We start from the raw sequence: 16332 nt of genomic DNA, 5'->3' as shown, positions 1-16332 counted from the left end.
ACTTTAAAACTGATGGTTGATGCATGTGTAACAGACTGTAACTTGTTGTGTTGAAAGAACTGGAATCGGTTTCCTTCATACTGTGTTTGTTTATGAATTGAGATTTTTTGTAAATTAATTCATAGTGGAAGGTGAAGAGTTTCTAGGACTCTAGGAACTTAGACGGAACCCTAGGAATGTAATTAAACTTTAAAACGAATATTTATGCATAATGAACCAAGCTGAAATCTGTTTTTACGTTTTATGTTTCTAAAATTGTTCTTTGTTTCAACTGTTGCGACTAAGATTTAAACTTCTGTTAATCAAATCCTAAGGGGATGTGAGGAGGTTGTAGGACTTTGTGGATGTAAATTGAACTCTAGGAAGTTTAAAAATCTGTATCAAAGGTGGGACGGATGGCTGGAATGGCGCTGGAAGCGAAGACGAAGGTCAAAGATGAAGGAGCAGGCTCTCAGGGAGAGAGAGCCGGCTCCCTAAGTGAGGGAGCCGGCTCCTAAGCAAGTAGAGCCGATTCTCCATGAGGGAGAGCCGGCTCTGGAAGATAAAGAGCCGGCTCCCATGGGGGGGAGCCGGCTCCCTTGAACAATTACCCCTTCGGGGGTATTTTCGGCATTTTTCTGCCTTTGGGGCCTTAAACGAAGTTTCTGGAAATTAAAGGGGGTTCTAAATAATTAAAATTTACCTATTAGAACCTTTAAATAGTGGGTTTATATTGGGGTTTGATTCTAAGGGGCATCATGAACATAAACAATAGTAATGTGTATGTTGTCCGGAAGAAAGGAAAGGAGACTAACAGGCGAGTTGTTTTAGCAAAATTCAATAAACTGTTATAACGGATATTTCTGGGACTTTATATCAACAATGTCTAAGATATATTTAAGTTCCAAGAGGGTTGGTTAGGTTGTGGTTGTGGACATCGTGTAATTTAAATACATGGCTGTGTGCTGACAGGAGTGAAAGAGATTTTATTTGCTGGTTTGTTTTAACCAGTTTACATGAGTGGGTATAAAGTACCATTGGGGTTTTACACAATGTGCAGTGAGACTTCTCAGTGTCATATGATATTAGGCACAGGTTTTAGGATGCAGGATTAAAAAGGGACGTTATGTGTTATAAACGTTAATTTTCATGCCGTCAGGGATTGAGGAGGGTTTCATTACTAGTCTCTGTTGTAATAATTTAAATGAACTAGTATGAGAGGATGGTTTAGGATTTCTAGCATAATGTACTCAGTTCATAAGTCTGATAATCATTATACCCTGCTATGGTTGTTAATTGATGAACTGATTTAATTTCTGTTTTGTCAATTGGATGGATGTGGATAATTTAAATTGTTTAACAATACTATAAAAATTTAATAGGAGTTTTATGATTATAATCATATACTGGATGCATAATAGGATCTTAATAATACCTGTTTTCTATTATGCTGGTTCATGGATATACTTGATGTTCTAATGAATGTGCATCACTGGTGGATCATTTGCATTATATGTACCGGTATGGGACGGTAACATATCAGGGATGGATTAGATTAAGAAGCTAAGTCCTACCCCTTCATACATACGGAATGGATTAACTAAAACAGTTAAATCCTACATGGATGCATGTCCTGTCAACTAAAACAGTTGAACGACATAACGGATGGTTGTTTTATCTTTCTGCATTAGGAATGAATTTATATATATATTTATGGTACCGTGATACGAGCTTGAGTCTCCTGATCACGGTTAGGGTGCGTATATTGCAAGGGTTGAGTAGCTAGATATAGCTAATGTTCCCTGGTAAGTCTAGATACTTGGCCGCTGAAAAGCGTGTTTTATATAACACCTTCTAACCAGGCTGGACTATGTTATAGGCTAGTGAGCATCCTATAGTGTGTATATATATATGGACTATTTTAGATATTGCCGAGCTATCTAGGATGTATCTGCGTATCGGGTTTATGTACGGATTGTAGTAGGATGGAACTTGCATGTGGGCCTGACCCACCTTTATTTTTCAGGTATTCGCCAGTACCAGCTTAGAGTTTGATCATGTTAATGCAGATACAGACACTCACTCTTCCAGTTACATAGGATTTCCTTTCTATTATGATTTTGGTTTTTAATTCTGTAAATTTATTTAAAGATTTGGATTTAGGGGTCCACTAGGTGGATTCCCGAGTTGTACGGATTTAAATTATATTAAATTATTATTTAAAGGTTTGGGGATTTTTATTTTAGTATTCTTTCTGTTTATTATTATTTAAATCTTATTTCAGTTTTTCCTGCTTGTTTACATATTGATTGTTTGGTATCCCTCGGATCTGTGTTCGGACTTGATCACCCGTGGCTCTAGAAATGAGGGGTATCACAGTTACGATCAACAACGTGCCGAATTATACATTTGGCATGCCAATGGGAAATCCACCAATCTTATCAAATCCGTTGGTGGTGAATCCTGTGCCGGTGTTCCAGCCATTAATGAATGATCAGCCTGTGCAGCGTTCTAATGAGCAGCCGATTCCACCAGTGAGAAATCAGCAAGAAGGTGTTGGCCATTTAAATCAAGGTAGGGTCAATCTATTGATTCCTCCAGCGGCTGTTGGGGGGCAAGTGAATGCCGATCCACCAAGGGAATGGGTTAATCCATTCATTCCGCGGCACCCAAATGATCCTCCAGGAGGAAATGCAGGGATTGATAGGGCTCAGATCTTGGTTTTAATACAGGCCGAAGTAGCACAAGGTCGCAGACGTGCTCGGCCGGTATACAGAAAGCCCTATCCTGATCACGTTGATGCCCATGAGTTGCCTAGAAATTATCGATATTCCGATTTTTCTATGTACAGTGGAGAAGAAAATTTCTCTACAGTACAACATATTGCAAGGTTCACTGCACAATGTGGAGAAGCTGGTCCTAGCCCTTGGTTAAGGATGAGGTTATTCTCTAGCTCTCTTACCGGAGCAGCTTTTGAATGGTACAGCAACTTACCGGCTAATTCTATTCAGACTTGGGATGAGATGGAGGAAGCGTTCCATACCCAATTCTACCGAACAGAGACAGAAGCTACACTGGCAGACATCTCTCGATTATCTCAGTTGCCTAGTGAATCGGTTGAGACTTTTGTTGCCAGGTTCAGAAAGGTTAAACTCAAATACCGAGTAAGTTTGCCAGAACCAGAATACATCAAGTTGGCATTAAATGGTTTAGGCATTGAACATCGCAAGAGGTTTGATGGGGTTGACTTTCAAGATCTCTTTGATTTGGTAGACAGGGCTTCTTGGTATGAGGAAATATTAAAAGAAGAGAAAGAGAGGAAGAATTCTTTTAAGGGTACTTGGTACAAGGACTCTAATTATGAGGTATTCTTAGCAGAAGTTGGAGATGAATTAGAAGTTGACGTTGCAAAGGTTAATATCAAAAAGCCATACGTTTGTGAGGCGTTGGTTAAACCTAAATCGACCACGGGGGGCAATTCATTAACGTCAACATCGGCAGCAAAAAAAGGTCCTGCCGATACCGGGAAAAGTTATTCGTTCGACTTATCAAAAACAGATCAAATTTTTGATCACTTGATGGCTGATAAAATGATATCTTTGCCTAAAGGGCATAGGATTCCGTCGACAAGTGACTTGAAAGGAAAATAGTATTGTAAGTATCATAACTCTTGGAACCATGCTACTAATTATTGTACTATTCTACGAGGTGTATTGCAGAAAGCTATTGACGAAGGCACTTTAAAATTCCCGAAGAAAACTCCAGAGACTATGAAGGTGGATGTGATACCCCTCGGATCCGAGACACGGGTTGATCATGCCCAGGCCCAAACCTGAGGGATATCAAACAATTAATATGTAACCGAACACAGAATACAAGATAAAATAAAAATAAAAATAATAAGCTGAAAGAATCTAGAAATACAATCATTTATAATTAAATACTTAAAACCTGATAATCCAAAACTCCATAAGTTTACAACTCGGGAATCCATCCATTGGACCCCTTATTAAAATTCCCAAAAGATACTGAAATAATAAAATAAAATCCAAAGTTAACATAGAGAAGATTCCTACATAATCGAAGGAATGAATAGCTGTATCTACTCTACACGTTCAAACTCTAACCCTGGAACTGACGAGTACCTGAAAAATAAAGAAATGGGTCAGGCCCACATGCAAGTCCTGATCTACTACAATCCAAACAGTAATCTGATACGCAGATACATCCTAGGATGACTCAACAATATCTAGAGTAGTCCATATAAATATATAGTACACACTATAGGACGTTCGCTAGTTCAGTAGGTCTGTCTCAGCCTGAATAGAAGGCAACATGCTAATACGCACCCTAAGGTGGGCATGAATACCTAGACGTACCAGGGAACAACACCTATGTCCAGTTATCCATCCTAGGCAATATACGCGCCCTAACCATGGTCATGAGACTTAAGCTCATACCACAGCTGTAATACCCCTAATTTTAAAAGGATAGTCTCGGCATTTTTTTTTAAATATTTATTGTATTGCATTTTTTATTTATTTTATTGTCTTTATCGCATTTTTATTTATTTTATTGTTTTTCATTTGTTTAAATTGGTTTTATGTGTATTATTTGGTTTAATTAATTGCTTAATGGTTTATTTGTTTAATCAGTCATGTTACTTAATATGTTTTTGGTAACTGTTTATATAATTTTATTTAATTGTGTTTATTTAATTGTTTAATCAATTTTATTTAATGGAAATTTAAATTTAAGGGAATTTAGTTTTCTGTTCTCTACGTGAATTTAGGGTTGCAATTTACATGGGTGGCCAACGTAGGTATATATCTTAGGTCGGTTTATGGGCCGAGATGGGCTCTGGCTTTAAGGTTACAAGGATTAGGGTTTAGAGTTAAGCTTATAAATATATACGTGCGGTAAGCTTAGGGTTTGGATTCATAGCAGTTAACTCGGAGACGTGAATTGAATTCTGTGAAAGACACAGAAATTGTGTGGTACAGAGGGAGAACAGAGGAAGATAGGAGGTGTCTCTGGGTTGAACCAAGTTACTGGGGAAGCAGACTTGTAGTTAGGACACAAACATATCACCACAGAAGTTGAGAATTTAGAGTTTCAAGTCTGAAACTCAAAGGCAAGTTCTTCTCTTTCTCCTTCTCTTTGGCTCGTGTTCTGTGCACCTAGATAATCTTTAGGGTTTAATCAATCAGTAACTGGAATTTACCTGTTTAACTTATGCTATATTGATGATCTGTGGTGTTGAAAAATAAATCTGTTGCAATGCATACAAGTTTCGTTCCAGTTTTCTGTTCTGCAAGCATGTTGTTTCTGTTGTAACTTTAGTCTCTGTATTTGATTGCAACTACTATAAACAATATATAGGAACAATACTGGGGTTATATAAAACTCATAGGGTTGTTAGTATTCTGTTTTAAATATGTGTTGCAATTTGTTCTGTTTCAATTTGTCAAATAGTTTCAGATTTGTTCCTATCGCATGTTAGTTCGGTAGCAAAATTTAATCTCTGTGATTGGGTCTAATGGTTGTTATCAAACCTTTGGGATGTTCTTGGGTGTTAATAAGATACTTAAGATCAGTTTAAGAAACCAAACAGAAGGGTTGCAGTTGGCCGGAGTTGGAACAGAGGTCAGAACAAAGCTGAAACGGAGAAGAAGCTCACAGGGGGAGAGAGAGCCGGCTCTGGAATGCCAAGAGCCGGCTCTGGAATGCAAAGAGCCGGCTCTGGAATGCCAAGAGCTGGCTCCCACCTGTTAGAGCCGGCTCCAAGGTGTGGTAGAGTCGGCTCTATGTCACCTTGAGCCTGCTCTACTTTTCTAGAGCAGGCTCTTTCTTTGTTTTGTGCGTAAAAGTGATTTTCAGTCACTGTTTGGGCATTCTGGGATATTAATCAGTTTTAAAATTTTAATTGGGTGTTAAATAATAATTTTAACATGTAACTAAGGTCTTGAATTGCATAAATTTACCCCTTAGTTTAAATGGAATTAACAGTACGCTATTTGACAACTTTGCGTACAGTTAATGGTTGAAAGGAGATTTGTTGATTAATTTTAATCTGATGGTTTAGGGTGCTATAAAATGATTTTAAATTTATTTTAGATGCACGATGAAGTCTTTTAAAGTAATATATTGGACTTGTGGCATAGTGGGGGCCCGGTGCTAAAGGATACAACAAAATATAAGTATATGATTTAGTACTCTGTTACCGGATGGAGGGAACTAGATCGCTTAGTTTAATTTAGCGATTTATTGGACTATAATATTATTATAGAACTAATTTTAAATACATAATAGGGTCATTGTTTTATTAAATTTGAACTATGCATGTGTTGGATGTTAATTGTTAGAATAGTTAATTCTTCGATGCAATTACATGGATTACTATTGGGTTTTAATTGCTAGATTGTTAAGATTCCTTCTGCAATTATTTGGATGGTGGTTTTTGGTCTGTAAATTATTGAACTGTTATATATGTTGTAATTTACATGGATGTGGAGGATTGTATGTACTGGTATGGGACGGTGACATACTAGGGACGGTTTAGCTAAAAATGCATAAACCCAACCTAATGGATTAATGGAATGGATTGAAAGATATCGAATCCTAATTGTGACTAAGTCCGTACTCCTTCTAATACAAAATACCATCCATCTGTGCAGTAGTCTGATATATGTATAACAAATTCATCCTGAAACCATAGTAGGTCATTCAATTCTCAATTGATATGACATAAGTAGGTGATGGACTTAACCTATATGATTAATTCATACCTTAATCCAACTTAGGAAGAACTTAGTGTTTGAACAAGTCCATACCTAGTATGTCACCGTCCATACCGGTACATACAATCCTCCAGTTAACGAAGTTGACGAAAACAAGAAATAAGTATTTATCAACCATACTCCAGAATTAGCATAAATACAGTTTAACATGTATATAACCAACTTATACATTCAATATAAGATTTAGAATCCCAATTACAGTCCGTTAAATTGATAAAGTAGAGTTATAGTCTACCTCTCCAAACAGTACCATAACCGATGCAATGTAAAACAAATTTTAACACCAGTTGATCCCAACTAAGCATACATATAACTATACCACAGTATGCTTATAACACAGCTGCAAAACATGATTTATAAATCCAAGTCATGCAGAGAAATAAAATTCCAAAAATAGTAGACAACAGAAATTAATTTTCAAATCATCCACCCACAGGTTCACTGTTTAATCTTAGATTAATCCCGTCCTCAATTCCTACTTGTAATCATGCTTCCCAACATTTTTAAAAGTCTTAAACATTAAATTACAACATCCCATAGCCTTTAAATAATTTTAGAAAATCTAATTTCAACCAAAAGTCCCTAAAACTTCAATTCTGGGCGTTTTAAGATAGAGCAGGCTCTAAAATTTGGAGCCTGCTCTATTTTTCTTTTGGAGCCGGCTCTAAACCACTTAGAGCCAGCTCAAAGACACTTGGAGCCGCCTCCAAATAATTTTGGAGCCGCTTCTAAGGTATTTGAGAGCCTGCTCTCTTTTCCCCTAGCCGCCGTTGCCCGTTCCAGCTTCGTCTTCTCCAACTCTGGTGATTACAGAGCCTCTGTGGTATGTTCTAATTCTTATTCTTGGTTCAATCTTAGTCCTAAATAAGTTTAAACCACTGAGGTCCAATCCTAACATGTGTAGGAACACAAGTTTTAAAGCAACAATCACAACTCCTCTGTTAACCAATTTTAAGCAAGCTGCGACAGATTTAATTCAGATTAAATTTGATGCAATTAAATACTATTCTAAGCACCTGTTCTAGAGGTCAAACTTAGTCCTAGATTAATTACTAGGCAACCATATAAATCGTTGATCTCAATTAAACAAGAAAAATAAACATGTCACAGGAAAAACCAACTAACATAAACCTAAAGAATTTTGGTATAACAGTTCTATTCAACGAAGTTAATTATCAGTTTAAACATGCAAAATAAATTGTTTAAGCATCAGTTTAATTCCTGGAGTCTTCCTAAACACGCACAAAACACAGATTAAAGAGATAGAGAAGAACAAGACTTGCCTCTGAGAGTTTGAATCAAAAACTCTAACTGTCGTCTTTATAAATTCCGGCAACGTCAACTTGTTGTTATCAACCTCTGCCACTCCTATGCCCTCTCTGTAAATTACTCCTTCTCTGTTTCTCTTCCCTCACAACTCTCTATATTACTGTGTACGTGACTATGGTGAATATGGTTTACAAAACCCTTAGCAGATGTATACGTATGTATTTATAGGCTTAAGTTGAAACCCTAACCTTAATCCTAAACCACCTACAGGTCGGCTCAAACTAAAACACGATGAAATTAAACAAAACCCTAATAATTTAAAACAGTTAAGTTGCCTTTAAAATAATTAAACCAATTACAAATAAATCAGTTAAAAATCAACAAAATTAAATTAAACAATTAAAGCAGTATTAACTATTAAACAGAAATAAATCCAGTCACAAAAATGTAGCACTTAATGTAAGTTAAATCAGTCTAAGAATTCAACAATTTATTAAATGAAAGAAAACAAGTAAACCAAATAATTAATTCAAATAATACAAATAAGTAAAAAGTCAATTAAAACATAAATTAAATACCAGGACTATCCTCTTAAAATTAGGAGTATTACAGTGGATACTAATCCGTTTCCAACAATCACATCTACAAATGTAATAAGCTTAGCCAAGCGAGAGAATCGGCATGAGGCAGAGAAGATATCTGGTGAGTTCCTTTCATCAACTGCGACACCTGAAAAGACGGCAGAATTGCAGAAGCAATTAAGGGAGGCTCAATTAGCCTTGATTGATAATGGTTGTTGCCCAAATTGCAAAAGAAAGCAACAACCAAAGGAAGATGTGCCAGTGGAGGTTCAACCAAAGAAGAAAGGAATTCTTGAGAGGCTTATTTTCCCATTGAAGCATGGGGAGGAGCCTCGGCAAGGTAATTCCAGCAACAGCCATTTGAAAGTAGGAAGGCCAACTCGGCAAGGTGATATATCTAGCCGATTTCATTCCCAAAATTGGCATCCCAGTTTTAAGAGGCAGTCACCGGTTCATTAAAAGATTTGGGTACAGAAAGGAGCCAATTGATATAGAGTATGAACTGTGAAACCAAGGACAGACTCGACTGAAGATAGATGGACTCGAGTTAATCATCTAAAGTTCCCTAAAGCTCAACAATCTCAGAATGGGGGTCTAACTCGATCTCAGAAGCGTAAAGAACAAAGGAGAAGGGCTGAGGGAAAAAGAAAAGCTGAAGGAGGAAGCAAAGTAGTGCAAACCAAGGTTTTCAGCGTTCCAGATAAAGATAACCCGGATGAAGAGCATTAGCCGACGTGGCCTAGATGTAACAATGAATTTAGAATTCAGTTTAGCAGTTTCCCAGACGAGATGTCATGTAACATGGCATTTGTGTTACCAGCAATGTTCCAGGCTCCATCGGCATCAAATGCAAATACTGAAAAGTATGAGAAGGAAACTCAGCCGATTCGGAATTTATCAATTCTTTCCTCAGAATCAGCAGAGAAGGTGGTTTTTGAAAAACCTTTGTTAGCAATGACTCAACAGCTCAGGCCTTTGTATGTTAAGGTGTGGGTAAAAGGTCAGCCTATTAATTGAGTTTTGGTAGACAATGGCTCAGTTTTGAATGTTATTCCAGCAAACACATTGAAGAAACTCGGCAAGAGTATAGAAGATGTTATTCCTACTGATGTGACAATTTGTGGTTTCAACGGAGGTTCTACCAGTACTAAAGGGATCATTCCTTTAGAAGTAGAAGTTGGAGGTAGGACATCTTATGCGGCATTTTTTATTATCAAATCCACGGCTTCCTATAATTTGTTATTAGGCCGTGATTGGATTCATCCAAATATGTGCATCCCATCATCATTACATCAGATGCTGATTTTTTGGGATGGAGATAAAGTAAAAATAGTAAATGCCGATGATAAGCCATTTGTGGCAAAAGTGTATTCGGAATATGCTGTTTTATATGACGAAGAATGTGTTCCTATTCGGTTTGTGGGAACAGGAGCCGATGGAAGACCAACCTTGGCAACCATGAGAAGAAGTCTTGCCGATCGTGAAATAGGCGAGTTGCAGCAGGAGAATTCCAGGCTGAAGGTAGAAATCCCTCGGCTTGCTATAATTGAAGAAGTTATTGATGGAAGCGAAACTTGAAAGGGAAGCTGCTCGGTAGCAGGCCTTTAGGGCCGCTTGCATCAGGCTTCAAGCGTACATAGCCAAAAAATGGCTAGAGAAAGAAGTAATAATAGAGCTAGGACCATCGGTCAATCTTACTGAGATCGATCGGTTCAGTAATGAAAGGTTGGATGCAATTTAGTTGGAAGACTTGGAGTTAGTGCCAGCAAAGCTCGATGATCTTAAAACAGAAACTCAGGATCCTTTAAAGGAGGTGAATTTAGGCACTGACACAGAGCCTAGACCTACTTATATTAGTGCACTGTTAGAACCAGAATCAGAATTACAAGCCGAGGTTATCGGCATGTTGAAACAATACCGTGACTGTTTTGCTTGGAACTATGAAGAAATGCTGGGTTTATCCAGAGATTTGGTGGAACATCGGTTGCCCATTAAACATGGCTACAAGCCATATAAACAGCCGCCTCGTCGAATGTCTCAAGAAGTGGTAGACAAATTCAAGGTAGAAATCGAACGATTGTTGGATGCTGGCTTCATTCGAACTACAAGGTATGTTGAATGGTTATCAAATGTTGTCCTTGTTATCAAGAAGAATGTAAAATTACGTATATGTGTTGATTTTCGAAACATAAATTTGGCAACTCCAAAAGATGAATATCCAATGCCGATAGCCGATCAGCTGATTGATGTGGCCGCAAAGCACCAAATTATGTCTTTTATGAATGGACACTCATGCTATAATCAGATTTATATAACCGAGGAGGACATTCCAAAGACAGCTTTTAGGTGTCCCAGATCGATTGGAACTTTTGAATGGGTGGTGATGCCTTTTGGGTTGAAGAATGTTGGGGCCACATATCAACGAACCATGAATTCTATTTTTCATAATATGCTCGGCAAGTTTATGGAGGTATACATTGATGATATGGTGGTGAAATCAGCAACAAGGAAAGAGCATCTAGTCCACCTCAAAACATCTTTTGAGAGGATGAGGGCTCATAAGCTAAAAATGAATCCAATAAAGTGTGCCTTTGGAGTACTGGCAGGAAACTTTTTGGGTTTCTTGGTTCGTCAAAGGGGTATAGAGATCAATAGGAATAAAGCTAAAGCGATTATTGATGCTAGTGCACCGAGAAGCAAGAAACAGTTGCAGAGGTTACTTGGACAAGCAAATTATCTTAGGAGATTTATTGCTAATACATGTGTTTTCCCCGCTACTTAAGTTGAAGCCGATGGAAGAATTCAGATGGGATGATATTCATCAAAGGGCATTTGACCAGATTAAGCAATACTTGTTGAGTCCTCCTGTCATGATGCCACCAAGGAAGAAATGGCTGATGAAATTATACTTATCGGCTGCTGAAGAATCCATTGCAGCTATGTTAGCACAAGAGAATGAAGCAGGAAGTGAACAAGCAATATATTACCTCAGTCGAGTTTTAACTTCAGTCGAGTGTAGATATACGCCGATTGAGAAATTATGTTTGGCCTTGTATTTTGCAGCAATGAATTTAAGAGTCTATATGTTGCCTGTTTTGGTTTATATTATTTGCCAAACTGATCTTATAAAGTATATGCTATCAAGGCCATTAATCACAGGCTGGATTGGTAAGTGGGCTTTGGCGCTAATGGAATTCAACTTTGCATATGTTCCACAAAAGGCAATTAAGGGAAAAGCATTGACAGATTTTCTTGCCGACATCCCTTGCCCGAAATTGGGTCACAAGTATTTGATGAGCTTGACTCGGCATCCATATTCATGACTCCATGGACTTTAATGTTCGATGGGTCAAGTACCAGTGAAGGCTCGGGTGCTGGTATAGTTATAATATCCCCAACAGGGAATCAAATTTCGTTTTCCTTCTTTTTGGATTTCAGGTGCTCTAATAACCAAGCCGAGTATGAAGCATTGATTATCGGCTTGGAAATTCTATTGGAAATGGCAGTCAAAGACGTCCATATTGTGGGAGATTCGAGTTTAGTAATTAATCAAAATTTAGAAGACTTTAGGTGCTTGAATTGGCAATTAAGACCATTTCATTCATTGGCAACCCAATTGGTTAACCAATTTCATAATGTGACTTTGGAATATAGACCAAGGGCTATGAATAAAATAGCTAATGATTTAGCACAGATTGTTTCAGGAGTCAGGGTACCGAATGGTATGAAGGAAAGAATAATGAAGATTACACGCCGATCTCTTCCATCGGCTGAAGCAAGAAATCAAATCATGGAAGAAGTCTTCGCTACTGATATTGCCGAGTTGGATGATGATGATTGGCGAATTCCTTACCTTTTGTTCTTGCAACATCCAACTCCAGAAGCTAATCGAAGAATAAAAAGAAGTGTAGTTGATTATGTGCCTATGAATGGAGATCTTTATAGAAGATCGGCTGATGATGGTTTGTTATTTCAGTGCATTAGTAAGTTTGAGGGTTTGAAGATTATGGCTGAGGTACATGAAGGAATATGTGAAGCCCACCAAGCCGGCATAAAGATGAGATGGTTGATACGACGATATGGATATTATTGGCCTGGAATGAGAAAAGATTGCATGACTTATGCAAAAGGCTGTATAGATTGTCAAAAACATGGCCCAATGTAGTGGGTTCCGGCAATAGAAATGCAATTACTAGTTAAACCATGGCCTTTCAGAGGTTGGGCTATGGATTTGATCGGCAAAATTAATCCTCCTTCATCAAAGGGTCATCATTGGATTATTCTAGCTACCGATTATTTTACTAAATGGGTAGAAGCTGAGGAATATGTATCGGTAACTCATAATACTGTTATACAGTTTTTGGAGCGACATATCTTTCACCGATTTGGACTACCGGAAACAATTGTTGCCGATAATGGATCTGTTTTTCGAGCAAATGAAGTATTATAACTCGGCATTGATATGCAAGTGAAAATGGTTACCTCGACACCCTATTATGCTCAAGGGAATGGCCAAGCAGAAGCGTCAAATAAAGTTGTGATTGAAATTATTGAAAAGATGATAAAAGACAAGCCGAGGCGGTGGCATGAGGCCCTTTCAGAAGTCTTATGGGCCTATAGAAACTCAAAAAGGACAACTATAGGGACAACTCCATATCGGCTAACGTTTGGTCATGATACAGTGTTGCCGATGGAGTTAAATGTAAAATCGACAAAGGTTGCCTTGCAACATAATCTCATTCTTGCCGATTATAACGAAGCTATGCTTGCCGAGTTGGAAGACTTAGATAAAGTCCAGAAACTTGCTTTGGATCACCTTATGGTGCATAAAGCAAAAGTCATGAGGGCTTACAATAAAATGGTGAAGTTCAAGTCATTTGCAGAGGACGATATGGTTTGGCAAACAGTTCTTCCACCTGGAAAGGTAGATAAGGTCTATGGCAAGTGGTCACCTACTTGGAAGGGTCCATACTTAATTCACCAAGTATTGCATGGAGGAGCTTATAAGTTAAAAAATCTAGATGTTGAAGTGCATGAAAGGCCAATAAATGGAAGGTACCTTAAAAAATATAAGCCAACTATTTTTGAGCTTATGGAAGAAAAGAAGTTTCCAGTTAAGTCAAAATAGTTTGGATTGTATTTTTTACCTTGTTGTTTGAATAAATTATGAATAAGTATGGTTATATAGTAAAAGCTCAATATACTTTAAAAGCAAAAATATCATAGCAAGACTATTCAGCACATCACAAAAGGCAAATTGTTCAAAACATATTACAGACCCATGAATGTTCAAATTCTGGTAAAATTACTGTGAAATTCTTCAAATTTGGTTTTGAAGTCTGCCCACAAAGCTCGAGATTGATTAAGGGATGTTTCTGCCACTTTCTTATTTTGTTCCAACTTCGGCATTTGTGCTTGCAAAGATTTGAATTTGAGAACTGCGGTCTCCGCTTAAACCCTTAGATCAGCCACCTTACTACCAAGCTTTGTCTTGTCCAACTGAAGTTGAGCAAGTTCGGCTTGAAGTTTTTTCTCCTTAGTATCCAGCTCAGCAGCCTCTTTCTTCAAGGATAGATGCAGTTCCTTTCCTTTCTTTAAAGTTTGAGAAAGCTTTTCTTTCTCACGATACTGGGAAGAGTAGTGATCAATAGTATGGATTGATTCAGCATAAGCAGTTGTCAAAGAAGGCATTTGAAGCTGGAAATTTTTGAAGAAGGTTTGATCATTTAGGGAGAATCCAGGATAACTACCAAGGAAAGAAAGTGTCTTGGCCAGTTCATTTTTGAATGAAGGGGCAAGAGACAAATCCTGTTGTACCATTTGGGATAATATCTGGATGGCTTTTGTTATTTCTGGGGGTATGTCAGAGGATGGTTCAGTTGGAATTTCAGGAGGATTAAGATCAAGTGAGTCAAAAACGGAATCAAATAAAGAGTCAAGGGTGTCAAAGGGAGAGCTTGGGTTGGTACTAACATGATTGGTTGGATTAGCCGAGCCATGTTGTACCTGAAACATGCCATAGCCATAATAAGTTTACAAGAACAGGATATAAAAGAAATGTATATATATAGAAATATATCGTTACTTACTTCATCAGAATCTCCAATTTGTTCACCAATTGAAGTTGCAGCTAGGTTTGGGGAAGATACTGGAGACCTTGATTTTTGTCCTACTGACACTTCAATTTTGTCTTCATCTTCGACATGATCAGTAGAGATTTCCTGAATTGATTTTTGACCTGAGGAGACTTGAGCTTTCTGCAAATAATGCCGATTTAATTATATTCAAGGAGTAATATATATATAAGATCAGGCAGAAAGAAATTACATTGGGAGATTCGGTAGCAAACTTTTTCTTCTTGGAGATGACTTCATCATCATCCGCTTCATTATCATCAATCAAATCAAAATGTCTCTTGGCTCTTGATTGTTTGGGTTTATTTCCTATGGTCTTCCTTCTTGTAGCTTTCTGGAGAAGAAGTTTAAGTAAGGGAATGGTATGCATCAAAAAGGATATATATGATTCGGTTAGGAATATTACCTGAGTAGCCGAGGATGGGGGAATACTTTGCAAAGGAACATAGAAATTAATGTGAGTTTCTTCAGATTTGGTACCCGATTTCTCTGGTGCATTGGAATATGTGCTTGAAATTACATTATCCATTGTTAAGTATCATATAAACCAAATAGAAGTATTAATGGAAAGAAGAGGATAGAAAACTTACTTTGCCGAGAGCGAGGTCTGGTCCTACCTGCAGGAGCTGCTGGAGGAGGACAAGTTGGTGCAATATTTGTTATGTTCTCTGGCTCAAGAGCGGTAGTAAGATCAACGGGTTCAAGGGAATCAACACCTTGAAAATTGAGGGATATGAATTTGTAGGAGCCAAGGAGGGTGGATACAAGTTGACTGGAATCTACAGTCTTGGTAAAATTAATATATGATGTCGACTAGGTTTCGAAGCTTGGATTTGTATGCGGTTCTTCTAGAAAGGATTTGTACTGAAATTCTTGAAGACGTTGGGTAAACCGATTTGTAACATGTTGAATTTGTTCACTGTTTGAGAGCTTAACCCGCTTGTGATAGTTCTTGTTGTAAGAAAAATGGGGAGGCACTGGGATCATCTGCGTCAATCCAAATTACCAAGCTAACTGCGTTGGGTTATAAAACTCAACCCCAGTTCGGCTCTTGGGCAAATTATGAGCAATGGTATTGCAAGGTATATCTCTTACGATCAAAAAGTGGCCCCATGAAGTGATATAAAGGTCAATCTGTTCAGGAGAAGACTCGGCAGTAAGGGGAAACAACCAAGATGGAGCTAGTTGACATTTAGAAAAGGGAAGGAATTGGGATTGAGTCCTGATTTTGCACTGATGATAGAAGAATTGAAAACAATCATTAAAGGAATGGTCTTTGGGTTTGACTCTAGTATATCCGAATGACAGCAAAGGATCATTTGGAGCAAGCCGAATAGGAAGAGCAAGTTCAGGAAAATATGCATGCAACCAGTATTGGTAAAGCCAAAATGGTCCTCCAGACCTTGAAAAGTTGGACGTAATGAGGTCAGACAAACCTCTATATAAAGAGGCTAAGAGAAATGGAGCTAATGCTATGGGTTTTCCTTTCGATAGGGTAATGGTCAGTTGAGTAAGGTCCTTGGTGATCTGAATGGTAGGGGCACATAACAAATATCTACACAACCACAA

At 37.9% G+C, this 16332-nt stretch overlaps 1 protein-coding gene across 1 annotated transcript; it reads left to right on the top strand.

Annotated features, from left to right (window-relative positions):
- The first annotated feature begins 13103 nt into the window (after positions 1–13103).
- Positions 13104–13757, top strand: LOC132305204 (uncharacterized). The gene has a single exon (XM_059802879.1). It carries the CDS (start codon positions 13104–13106, stop codon positions 13755–13757), a length of 654 nt encoding a protein of 217 aa, XP_059658862.1.
- Positions 13758–16332: the final 2575 nt, after the last annotated feature.

Source organism: Cornus florida, unplaced genomic scaffold, assembly GCF_030987335.1.
Source record: "Cornus florida cultivar Cherokee Brave unplaced genomic scaffold, ASM3098733v1 CherokeeBrave_3.0.0_Hap2_Chr04, whole genome shotgun sequence".
In the NCBI taxonomy this organism is placed as follows: Eukaryota; Viridiplantae; Streptophyta; class Magnoliopsida; order Cornales; family Cornaceae; genus Cornus; species Cornus florida.
Note: the sequence above shows the minus strand (reverse complement) of the source record. Positions and strands in the feature narration are given on the sequence as shown.